The 13373-nt window shown below is 33.2% G+C and overlaps 1 protein-coding gene across 2 annotated transcripts in view; it reads left to right on the forward strand.

Moving 5' to 3' along the window:
• LOC140760163 (DNA-directed RNA polymerase V subunit 1) overlaps positions 1-13373 on the forward strand; it is a 38217-nt gene that overhangs the window by 16522 nt on the left and 8322 nt on the right. For both annotated transcript variants that reach the window (XM_073096997.1, XM_073096999.1), the window contains 6 exons: positions 4548-4706; positions 4787-4942; positions 5077-6813; positions 6937-7112; positions 7526-7601; positions 9120-9247. In XM_073096997.1, the coding sequence (XP_072953098.1) occupies positions 4548-4706; positions 4787-4942; positions 5077-6813; positions 6937-7112; positions 7526-7601; positions 9120-9247 (2432 nt within the window). The remainder of the gene's footprint in view (positions 1-4547; positions 4707-4786; positions 4943-5076; positions 6814-6936; positions 7113-7525; positions 7602-9119; positions 9248-13373) is intronic.

Here is a 13373-nt window from a genome sequence, read left to right on the forward strand (position 1 = left end):
GAGGATTAGGGTTTAATTTATAGATTAGAAGAGGATTAAATCTAATCTGATTCGGATTAGATGAAATCCCCCCTTATCAGCGCCTCGTCGCGTGCTGGAGAAGGAGAGGGGAGGGGCTGCACGTGCAGTGCACGTGCACCCTCCTCTCTCAACCCCTAATTTTTATTTTTATTTTTATTTTATTTTATTTTTTGTTTCTGGTTCTGACAAACTTACTGGATAGATAGTAGTTGTCTGATGAATTTAGAATGAGATCAATAAGATGTCATTATCTCCCAAACCATTGTTGAGAAAGACTACTATGAAGGTGGCAATCTTTTATCCAAGACTTATAACTCAGGCGTGTATAGTGTAAATGGGCTCACGTCGTAAAGGTCATTTTAATTCGACTTTTAACCATTCCTTTTCTAGGAGAAAATTTTTGCATTGTTTTGGTATGTAGAATTGGCTAAAATGTTAGTGCAAGAGCTAAGGATACGGTACATAGATGGCTAAATTGGACTGACTGTTGGGTATTACGAATTGGTGGAAATGCCAGCATGGTGTTCGGCTAATAAATCCCAAATTTTCTTATTAAATTTTATGGCCATATTTAATTATAACTGAAATAATATTGTGTCACAAGAAAACCCACCTTTTTGTGTTTGCATAAAAATCAAAATTTGAACATTGGCGCGCTATCATGGGCCTGCAGCTCGTGAGAGTCTCGTGAAGGTTGTTCAGCAAGGCTCTCAAATGAATCTCAATGCATGCACAGTTGGTATTCAACATGTTATTCTGGAGGCAGTATTTACCCAAATCTTTGCATGTAAGGGCAGATAACTGTCTGAAAGAGCATGTTGGCCTGCCACACTATAAAAACACTTCAACTAGGATAATTAAATTATTTATAATTTCATATATTAGTGTTGGACTAAAAAGTTTTATGCTGGCAAGTTGGATCAACGAAATTTGGTAGCACCATACTGTACGTGCACCACCAGCTTTAGGGTGTTAATCAAGTGATGAATATTTCTCTCTTCATATTATATTTCAACTATCTTAAGGATAATTAACTTCTTGTCAGTTTTTCTGAACTTTTTAAGATTCTAATATGTTAAATCATTTTTGAGAATTTAAGTAATTAAAAAATGATTTGATATAATGGCCCGGCTGATATTGATTTTCTCCGCATAATGATACTGATACCGATTTTCAGAACCTTAGTGTTTGTTTGTGTCCAAGGGATGTTTGTTTCATACTTGGGTCATGTTCAGGTCAATACATTTAATCACTGCATGCTTGTACAGATAATATACAAGTTATGTATGCTATATTGGTTATATACAAGTTATGCGAGTTAGTTGTGTAAACCATGTAATAAAATGTTGTGTTTGTTAAAAAAACTCTAACCCATTTAATATAAGGGTCGTGTTTGGCTTTAAATGTCAAACTTAATACTATGTACTCAATCTGACACAAACTGTCTAATCCTTGACCCTATTGCCGCATGTAATAATCTAGGCCTTTAGGCAGCCCTAGCAAGCAAGCCACTTCTGCCTCCATATGTAGGCATTGCTTTGTCTTCTACCTTATTTGAGTGTTTGAGTGCTTAGGCCAACATTGAATTACAATTTAATATTGGATGTTAAACTGATGGTTCATGTGTTCTTATGATCTATTATAATTTTTAACATGATTTTCTTATTTATAAAGTTCAAGTAATTTAATTATTTATCATACTTGAAACTCACCAGTAATTTGAACCTTTGACGTCAGGGTTTCCAGTCTTTCCAGCCCTTTAAAGATGTTGCTTGTAGAATATAAAAAATGAAAAAAATCATCAAAGTACATGTGAAATGACAAGCAATATCAGTATAACACATTCACCTGTATAGCAAAAACATTTGATTCACGAAATGTCAAGTATCCATATTTTTAAACAATCAGAAAGTGGATTTCTTTTTCATGTAAATGATAGACTGATAGTGCATATTTGATTGCTGAGTACAAATGATGAAAAACATAATTATGTTGAAAATGTGATGGCAAAACATTTTGAGTCGAAGTCATAGCAAGCTAGCAACACTTTCATTCGCTGTACAAATAATCCCCCAAAATCAATAAGATAATTATACCATTCCATAACATAGTTCAGTATAAGTCACATATTTCAAATAATTGATCTATCTTCTTATTGAATCTCCTGAATTGCTATGTTCGATAAGCAATCGTCAGAGTATCTTGCTATGTATTTAATATTTAAAAACAAGAGGACTTAGTGAGAGAATATGTTAGATGTTTGATCTTTCTTTGTGGATATCCTGAATTGCTATATCCAATAAGCAATCCGTAGAGTATCTTGTCATTCTTTAATTTTTTAGAAACAACAGGATCTATGGAGAGAATATGTCATTAGATGCTTGTATGGACATATAGTGGCAGTAAAGGTGCTTAATTTTTCCCACTTGCCTAGATCCTTCCGAATGTTTGCTGTGGCTACAACTTCTTGTGAGTTTATGTATTACTTAGTCTGTATGCTCTTCCATCTAGGGTGCTTGTATGCTTTTCCATCTAGGGTGCTTCAATACGATACGCTATTTCTAGTTTTACTATATTCTTGTGTGAGTCTTTGGCAATTAACAATCTAAACTGAAGGGATAAGCTTTTCTATTGGTATGACAGTGACAAAATGGTCATCTAATTGTTTAATTGGAGAATATAATTGATTCTAGAAGGAAAGTTTAAAGTATGAAGTGTATTTCTTTTCTGCATGTTTTTATGCACGTGCATATTCTTGTGTCACCAGCATAAAGGTTAGATAACATTAACTTGTTTTATGGACTTTTATTGTGTAGCAAGTAGTCAACGCTCTAAAAGACGTGTATGCGGTAGGTGTATGACCAAGGGTTGCATAATGTGTAGCAGTTAGGCAGGTGCCCTGAATTAAGATGGTCATACAATGCAAAATCTCGAAATATTTCATATAACCAAGAGAATAGTTGGATTACAACACTGCTGTTTCTTGTCTAGTAACTATGCAACATCAAGAAAAGTATAAAGAATAGATCTGCAAACAAACTTGTCTTTGATCCTCCTAGAATGACAGCAACATCACTGTTGCTTTCAAGGAAAAGTAATAACAAGAGTCCTTTTAGTCATTGCTCTTTATAGTGGTCATGATTGCTGTTACTAATCCTCATGAGTGCATTGCGCCTGTGATCAACAAAGAATAAAACTTCAAAATCACTTTGCCCCTAGCGATTGACTGATCTCCTAGATGCCACCTCACCATCTAGGTAGGTGTTCTAGCTCAAACTGCTTAAGGAGTTTACTTATCATATCAATGACATCTCTTAGTAACATATCAATGACATCTCTTGGTGGCCACCCTCCCTAAGGTGGCTGCCTTGATTGCTTTTGTAACCTTACAAGGAATAACCAGAGATTCTAGTTGAAATCAATATGTTCTGGTTGACAACAATGTGATTCGTTTGAAACCAATCTGTTTTGGTTGGACAAATGTTGACTGCAAATTTTCCCACATTCAAACGACTAGTCAACTGGTAATTCTTGTCATGGTTTCATATGTTGCAAGCTTGTTTTCATCCATCCCTATCAAAATTTAAAATATCAATTATTGTTGGGTCGCATTTTGGGTTACATTTGACTCAAATAAGACCTAATACTTGTCACATTTCTTGGTTCTTAATACTAAAAAGTAGACCAAAACCAACAAAGCTAGAATAATATGGGCAGAATTGATTGAACTTAATTTTGTTTTTGCAAGACCAGACTCACATTTGAAACTTTGAAAATCGATAATAAGTATTATCACACCATTCAAGTAACAGACTTATCGCATCTGTGAGCCAAATAACTCTTAACTTATTATAGGAATCATTGGATACATTCACTCACTTATTTCGTCTATATGCATAAAGCATCAGATATGATATTTTTGAGACATTAGACTAAACAAAGTTTGTTCCCAAATCTGTACCTTCATCATTAACTAAGCATGCTCTTACATATACCAGCAAATTGATCGGATCTTTTAAGTCATTTCCTGAGATAGATAGCTGAAACTTCTAGCTATTAATATTGGTTCCTTTGATTGAACTGCAAAGTGCAGACTTTTAGTGAGCATATTTTTTTCACTCACTTTTTGGCAGGTCGAAAATTCCTCTTAATGTCTAGCTCATGGTGATCTTCCATTATATTCTCATTCTCTCAAACCTATTTTGCAAACATTGCTCCCGGTGATGTTAGTTCTACTGAACTTACCGTTCTTTAGTGCCAGATATGCCAGACAAAATGAATGGGATAAAGGAAGCTTTTACGTTTTATCCCAGTTGTTTGACGCAAATCATTGTTGTTAAGCATATGGAAAGCTACCATGAGTAAATGGAGTTACTAGCCTGTATATATTAAGACATTCTTAAGTTAACCTACATGTTTGGTTGAATGCAATCTTTCGGTCTCTCCTCTTTCCGATCTTTTAGTCTTTCTTTTCTTTCCTGTGGATTGAATTATAGCCTCGTTTCTTTCCTTATTTTCTCCTTTAGGTCCTTAATATTTTGAAAGAGATTCCAGAAGAAACGAGGAGAAGGCTTGCTGCAAAAGGATATTTTCCTCAGACTGGGTATATCATGCAGCATCTTCCTGTTCCTCCTAATTGCTTATATTCGCCAGAAATTTCAGATGGAAAAACTATAATGTCCTATGTGAGTTTTCTCTGTTCCTTATCTATAAAATATAAATTACTTGGAAGATTAGTATTCTTGACATTGTTTTGACTACTTAGGATATTTCTGTTACATTGCTTAAAAGAATTCTCAACAAGATTGAGCTGATCAAGAGGTCAAGGTCTGGCTCTCCAAATTTTGAGTCCCATGAAGTCGAGTCCAATGACCTACAGTCATCTATTGCACAATATATGCATCTAAGAGGAACCACAAAGGTACGTATTATGCTGTATGAGTATGAGAACTATCTCATTCTATGCATTTACGATTTCATTTTGCTATGCTAGTTATGTGTCTTGCATTTCTTATACATTTTCAACCTTTATAATTCATCTCACATACTGTGAAGGGACCTCAAGAGATAACCAGAAGATTTGCCATTGGTACTACTGAGGCAAATGAATGTTCTACCAAACAGTGGCTTGACAAGATAAGAACATTGTTTATCAGAAAGGGGTCAGGTTTCTCTTCACGCAGTGTGATTACTGGAGATGCATATATAGGAATTAATGTAATTGGCCTACCATCAGAAATAGCAAAAAAAATCACATTTGAAGAACGAGTGACAGAATATAACATGAATCGCTTACAAAAAGTGGTGGATGACCGACTTTGCGTAACATATAAAGATGGTTCTTCAACATATGCAATTTCTGTGGGCTCAAAGGGGCACACTTTTCTTAAAGTTGGTCAGATCATCAACCGTGTAATTATGGATGGGGACGTAGTTTTCATCAATAGACCACCGAGTACCCATAAGCACTCACTACAAGCATTTTATGTATATATTCATGATGATCACACTGTAAAGATCAACCCACAAATTTGTGCTCCTCTTGGAGCTGATTTTGATGGGGACTGTGTTCATATATTTTATCCACAGTCCCTTGCGGCCAAGGCAGAGGTTTTGGAGTTATTCAGTGTTGAAAACCAACTGCGTAGTTCACATACTGGGAAGTTAAACCTCCAGATAGTTCATGATTCACTGTTGTCATTGAAGATCATGTCTGCAAGAACCTTTTTAAACAAGCCAACAGCACAACAGTTGGTAATGTTTGTATCTCCAGTCCTCCCACCACCTGCCATTTTGAAGGGTCATAAATCAGGTTCATTTTGGACTGTTACTCAAATACTGGAGAGTGCTTTCCCAACCTTTCTTGATTGTTTTGGGGAGAAGCATTTGATAAGAAATAGTGAGATAGTCAAACTAGATTTTGATAGGGATTTTATGCAGGAATCTTTTACAGAGATCCTTTCTTCCATTTTTATCATTAAGGGTCCAAAGGAGGCTTTAAACTTTTTGAATGTGCTGCAGCCTCTATTAATGGAGATATTGTTTTTGGAAGGTTTTACTGTAAGTTTAAAAGATTTTGATGTTCCAAAGGATGCTATTGAGGAAATTCAAAAAAATCTCCAGGAAAGCTCATACATACTTGATAAATCATCATCTTTTCAGAATCAATCAGAGTTACGAGTTGAAAACCACCTTAGAAGTATCAAACAGCCCATTGTCGATTTCATCCTGAAGTTTTCTTCTGTGGGTTATTTGATCGATGCAAAAAGTGATTCTGCTATTATGAAAGTTGTCCAACAGCTTGGGTTCTTGGGCCTTCAACTGTATTCCCAAGGAAAGTTCTATTCAAGAGGCTTGGTTGAGGATTGTTTATCAAGCTATGTTAATAAATACACGCTGGGTAGAGGGGTTTATCCGTCCGAAGCATATGGCCTAATTAAGAATTCTTTTTATCATGGTTTAAATCCCTATGAGGAGCTGGTCCATTCAATCTCTTGTAGAGAAGTTATGGTTCGATCATCTAGAGGGCTAACAGAACCTGGTACTCTTTTTAAAAACTTAATGGCAATTCTTCGTGATGTTATCATATGCTACGATGGCACTGTCAGAAACATATGCAACAATTCAATTCTTCAGTTTGAATATGGAGAGGATGAAACAGACGACCTCCTTGGTCTATCACCTCCTGGAGAACCTGTTGGAGTCTTAGCTGCCACTGCAATATCAAACCCTGCATATAAAGCAGTATTAGATTCCTCTCAAAGCAACAACTCTTCTTGGGAGTTAATGAAGGTGTGAATATCATTGTTTGATCTTTATTCTATTGTTACCTTTTCAAATTTACAAAAAGTTTCTGGGAATTTGAATGCATCCTTTGTATAATTGTAATTGAATACTACTTTTCTATGTCCACAGGAGATATTGCTTACAAAATCAAGTTACAAAAATGATTTCAACGATCGAAGGATAACTCTGTATTTGAACGATTGCTACTGCGGTAAAAGATTTTGCAAGGAAAAGGCAGCAATTGCTGTTCAAAGTTTTGTGAAAAGAGTCATATTGCAGGACTGCACCACAGAGTTTTCCATTCAGTATGTAGATATGCTACGGCTCATTTTAAAGATAAATAAATTCTATCCTATTCAATCATCAAATAGGAATACCATATTATTTTCCCTTACGAAAGTCTCTTTGAAACTGTATATTGTATCCTTCAGTTCCTCTTTCTTGTTTTTCTTTGTTGGGTAAAAAATTTTGGATGTCAAGTGGCTGGTCTTCATCCTCACATTATTGTAGAGTAAATTGGTGCCAATTATTCTGTGTTTAGCACTGTTATCATCAGTTTTACATAGGATTATTAACTTCTGACAAGCAACATCTTTTTTTTGTTCACTTTTACATAGGATTGTAATTAGCTACCTTGATTGTTTGGTTCCTATATATTCACAATATGCATTATATTATCTTTCTGCTTTGACAAACGTGGTATCAATGCTAACTTTAGGTATCAAAAGGAAATACCAATACGTGGAAGTTCTGAAACAACTTCGGGTCTTGTTGGCCATATTCACCTTGATCAGGTCTGTTTATTCTATTATCATTCAGCTGTAATTTGTTCCATTATTCCAGAAGCACTAAGGAGCGATGATAGGGGATATGGATATGACGTGATTGGGATATTCTGATATAACAAAACAAAAAACAAGGATACAATATATTAGGGATACATATTCATATATGCATATGTATATAATTAAAATGTGACTTCCTGTAGAAAATATATTCTAGTGTATTTATATTATTTAATTAATTGTTGTAACATATGATAGTATGGCAAGCATATGTCCAATTTATTAACCTTCAGAACTAACTAACTATAATAAATTGTTAGTTACTAAATCAAAAGAATTGATTTGTACAATTGTACTTCATGAGTTTGATTGTGACATAACATCCTAATGTAAACCTACATATTAATAACTCATGCTGCATGAAATAACATCTAAGAGTCATCATTTATTACGAATATAATTGTGTAGAATATTTTCAACTTAAATTGTTCTTAAACTCTCAATTATCTACGTTTGTAAAAGTTTTAAACTCTCAATTATCTAAGTTCATAAAAGTTATCCAAGGGCCCGCTTGGTTGCAGGATAAGGAAAAATTGGAATTGGGATAAAATGAGGATTTATTTTAAGATAAAGGAAATTTTTATTCCTATTTCTCATTGGGTGTAATAAAAAGAGGGATAAGTGCTGGGATGAAAATATGGGATATGATATTGTTTAGTTGTGATAATTATAATAAGAGATGAAAATGATCAAAGTGACTTTATTTCCCTTTTCTTAGTTTAATATAATTATATATTTATCATTCCTTTTCTTTTGAGAAAGATAGGAAATAAGCTTAAAATTATAGAAAATTTATAATTTTATTTTACAACTGTTATATTATCATAACATGATTATTTTTAGAATTTCTGACCAAAAAATAATTTAATTTAATTCATCATATTTACATAATATAGATACCATCACAAATAGACATCCCATATTAAATCATTTTCATTACAAATGTATTCTAATATATTATATTATATTATACTTACATTACAATTCAATAATTATATTTTAGTCATATTATGATACTGCAATCTGTTCTAATATATTATTGGAGATGGCAAATGAGTAATTTGCATTTTGGAATAACTTGGTGGAATATTCCAAAATATTATTCCTTCTAAAAGCTAGGATAAAGATATCGAGATAAGTGCCACTTATTTTGTTTTCTTATTTTATTTGCTTATTCCATGGTTGGCATGGGTTTTCTGGACTGGGCCCTAAAAGTATCCTAGAAGTATTCAAACTGTTTCCAACATTTTTTTTTATTTTATTTTAAAAAATTGGATATGTAAATGAAGTACCGACGTTGATCGAAGAATTTTTGATGAGTATTATATCTTAAGCATATCTGATACAATTATTGGTAGGGTATAGAAGTACCCATGCTTCCTAGTATGGGCATGCTATTGATATCCTGCTCATCTATTTCTAATGATTTTCATTTACGGAGATTGTTGCACTGGCTTTGTTGGACAGATGCAATTAGAATTATTAAAGAAAAGTACAGATGAGATTCTTCAGAAGTGTCAAGAAGTTATTCTTAGACATGGAAAGAAGAAAGGCCAGCTCAGCCACCTATTTAGGAGAATTACTTTGACTGCTAGGTAATCCTCTTCTACATTCCAATGTTTTTTCTTAGATTTGGTTTTATCTATATATATAGTGAAGTTGATCACATTTTCTAGAGTGAATTCCTAAAATTTCTACTCTGAAGCAGTGAAGCGTTAAAGCTTGAAACTATTCAAACTCCATTTCATGACTAGTGTGTTGAGAAGTATATTATTGGTTCTTCTAATAATGTCCTTTTTAATTGTGATTTTCTTAGTGATATCTGAAAATGCTATATTAAAAAAGACTGACGAATAATCTTTTGTAGTTCATATAAGCATGTCTCTGATTTACTATTCTAATATTCTATTTTCTCTATTTGGGGCACTTATAATCTTTTTCTGCTTTTACTTTAGTAGACTGTAGCAGTAGTATAACAACTGTAATTTTCAAAATAATGTAGCAGTTACAAATGGTATATCTCCCCTCCCTAAACCCCATGTAGGTGGGACCTTGTGCAATGGGAATTTTAATCATCCTATTGGGAGTCAAATTGCCCTTTTTTCATCCTATCAGTCTGCAATAAATAAATAAATAATAATAATATATACATTCTAATATATTTTCAAGTTAATTCCAATTTTATCCCTAACACGACTTAAATCTATCAATTTCATGTCGTGTCAATCTTCACTCTCCACTCCTTCCCTCCTCTTTCTTCCAAAAAATATATATTTTTTTATTGTAAACATCCCTTGTTTCACCATGGCTAACAAAAAAAGTAACAGGGAAAAATATTCGTACACATAGATAAAAAAATTTATTATTTAATATAATTTACTGGTAGGTTTAATATGAGTTTAAAATGGCTAACTTGCATTTATTAATTAATTTAATAATAATATTTAGTACCATTTGCATGACACGCTCAATTCCTTAAAAATATTTTTTATTTTTTCATGACACATCAAAGAAATAACTACACTCCTATTTTAAATCTTCTCTTATCTGTTTATAATTTCCCTTCAAAATAAATATAGTTTTCTCCAATAGTTCTTTTTATATTTACAAAGTTTAAAATAAATTGTAGAGTGGTTGCAAACTTGTGAGCTTTTAAGCCCGTAATAGTTCACCTTTTTTTATAAAAGTTTGCAATACAAACAACTTCTTAAAAAATATTTGAAAACTAATTTGTTAAAAAATAAATTATTAAAAATATCTTAAAAAATACTTACATATTATGAAAAAAAAATAAGAAAATAATATAACCTTAAACGTGGGCTTAAAACCAAAAGAAAACGAAAATAAAAATAGTAATATTACATTATAATTTGAAATAAAATATTAACCTTACATTATTTTGAAAAAGAAAATATGTAAGCTCGCAAATAGGTTTGCGTGCTACATGAAAGCTTGTTTGTGGGCATGTAAGTCCGCAAATAGGCTTAAATACTACAAATCAATATGAAAATTCTTTTAATTGATTTAAAAATAATATTTTTAAATTTTATCATAAAGTCAAATGACATTTTGGTCCATAGATTTAATGCATCATTTATTTGTCTCCAAAATCAATGCTTTCTTTTTTTATTTTTGCACATCATTCCAAAAGTAATAATTACACTTTAGCCTAGTACATAATCAAACGTCCTATTTTTTAGCTTGGTTTAAGGTGCTTAAATTAAGATTAAGAAATGGGGCCAACTAATCAATTTCAGGGCTTACCCTCCAATCAAACAAGGCCTTATATTCTCCCTCTCTTTGTCTTTTTGATCCCTCTCAAGTTTCATTTTATGTGCAACATCAAGTAATGGCTTTCAAGTCTATATTTAACATTGAGCTCGTTGGAAAGTTTTCAGAATTGTCAAGCTCATTTCAGCATGAGATAAGTCAATATCTCTATGCATCATAAAGCCCATATCCACTAAAATTTGAGAAAAGTAGTAAACAAGAACTGCATCCAAGTAATTAAAGAGATTAGCTCATGACAAATCCAAGTTTTAATAGTTGTGAACATGTTTTCCCAAAACATTCGCATACATAGGTGGGGACACTGATCTATACACTTGTGCTATAATAGTAAAAGTTTCCAATTCCACTCACCCTCAGAAATATCCTTGGATCTTAGCTTGAACAATTCAGATACATACTTGAGGTACTCACCTTTGCATCATCAAAGCTAGCCATTTCATCCTATCAATATACAGTCCATAAATTTTAATGTTTTCAGCTAATTCTATCTGAATTTTTCATGATATTGATCATTCCTTGTGCCATTTTAACTCAAAGTAATAACTTAATCAGTGGTATTTGAACAACCCACTGTGACAATTGTACTCCTACAAGACAATTAGTCCCTTTAGTCAACAAGTATCTGCATAGAAACCTAGTAATGAATTAGGAACAAGTATTTGCATAGAAAGCTTTAATACAGAATCCATCAATCTGATTGAAGCCTTATTTCTCTGTATCTAATCTGTGCTACCATTGACTGCACACCTGGAAAAGTGAGAATTTATGATTTAGCAATGCTTTGTGAAAGATGCTTTCAGAATGCAGGTGGTCATGTGATTGCATAGCTCCTCTGCTGTATGTGGGTGCATATGGTAGCGCATATGCAGTCTAGCAATAGAAGTATTAAAAATAAGTTATATATAATTTACCTATCTAGTTTATTGAATATTTTAGCATAACAAGCAAATAAATCTGTCAACGTTGCAAAGTAATATATAGAGAATCATTTTCATAATGTTTATATCCACTGAAGATGCTACTTTCTAATCATATAATTACTGAATAAATGTTCTCAAGTATGATAAGTTGCACCAACAAAATTAACCAATAGAAAATTAATATGAAGCACTATAAATATATCACTATTATGACATAGCGTTTCATATACATATGTGGTCTTTGGCGGTTAATATGTGGGTGCATATGGGTATATGATTCACATATGCAGTTAATGTACGAGTGCATGTGTATACGGTCTGTATATGTGGCTCATGTGCAGGCAGACTGCATAATTCATATATGTGGTGGTTGACCCACCGACATTGCCTATGTGGTCGACTTTTCAAAATAATGAGATTTAGCATCAAAAACATGTCCAAGAGAAAGATTGCTTGAGTGCCATCTTTTCTTCTCTCCATCTCTAGAGAGAATCAACATGTTTTTGGTTGTCCGTTGGTACATTTGCCTTCCCTAGGAAATTTATCATGAGGTGTAATATTAGCAACTAGCTCGGTGCCCCTTGGAATTATATTTGTTTGGTAATCATACTAAACCCCAAATATTTAAGTCCTAACATCTAAAAGGCACCTGTCCCATTTTAAATTTTAGGGACATGAATGAGACAAATGGGATTGCCGTTAAATTTCAGACCTGTTCGTGTCACTAGAATTTAAATTTTGATATTATGGCAATTGTTTAACCATACTCCCAATTTAGAATTGCCATTATGGTTAAATTTTATAGGGATACTATTAACTATTACTAACAGGTCTTTGTTTAAGTAACATGCATCTAAATGGCCAAGATATCCTACTTCGTTGAAGTTCAGAGTGTAAAATATTTTTCTTGCATAAAGATTTATTTTCTTGTACTATAGTATTGAGTATCATTAGATTTTGAACCATCTTAAACAATTTCTATGAGGTCAAAATCAAGGATTGTTGTATAATAGGGATGGCCTGTGCCGGTCACTTGTTGACATGGTATGGCAGGGCATGTGTTGCAAGAACGATAGATAAGTTTATTTTCCTTTGTCAATATCCCTCATCTTCTCCTGGCTCTGCCTTCTTTCGTTCTGTACCCAGCTCCGCCTTTGCCTCCTTCAAGCATTTTTAGGGGTTTTTTAATAGGAGGAAGATTGGAGGAATAAGATGATCTAAGACGATCCACTTGGGAATAAGGTAGGATCTGCTTGTGAATCCAAACTTATTCTCATGCGGATATTGTTTTGAGAGTATGTGAACATCTGTTCTCAGATCCTAAATTATCTCACGCAGATCATGATAACAGAAGATGATTCAATTAGATTGTCTTCTTCCTCTCGACAAAACCTTAAAAAAGTTTGATTCAAGGGGTGCTGACGGCCCCCACCAACCCCACCCCCACAGTCCTTCCTCAAAATAGTCTTTTCTTAATCTAGGTTTTGTTTTAATCGTGATTACTGAATGA

Source organism: Typha angustifolia, chromosome 5, assembly GCF_048772165.1.
Source record: "Typha angustifolia cultivar Huaian chromosome 5, ASM4877216v1, whole genome shotgun sequence".
Lineage (NCBI taxonomy): Eukaryota > Viridiplantae > Streptophyta > Magnoliopsida > Poales > Typhaceae > Typha > Typha angustifolia.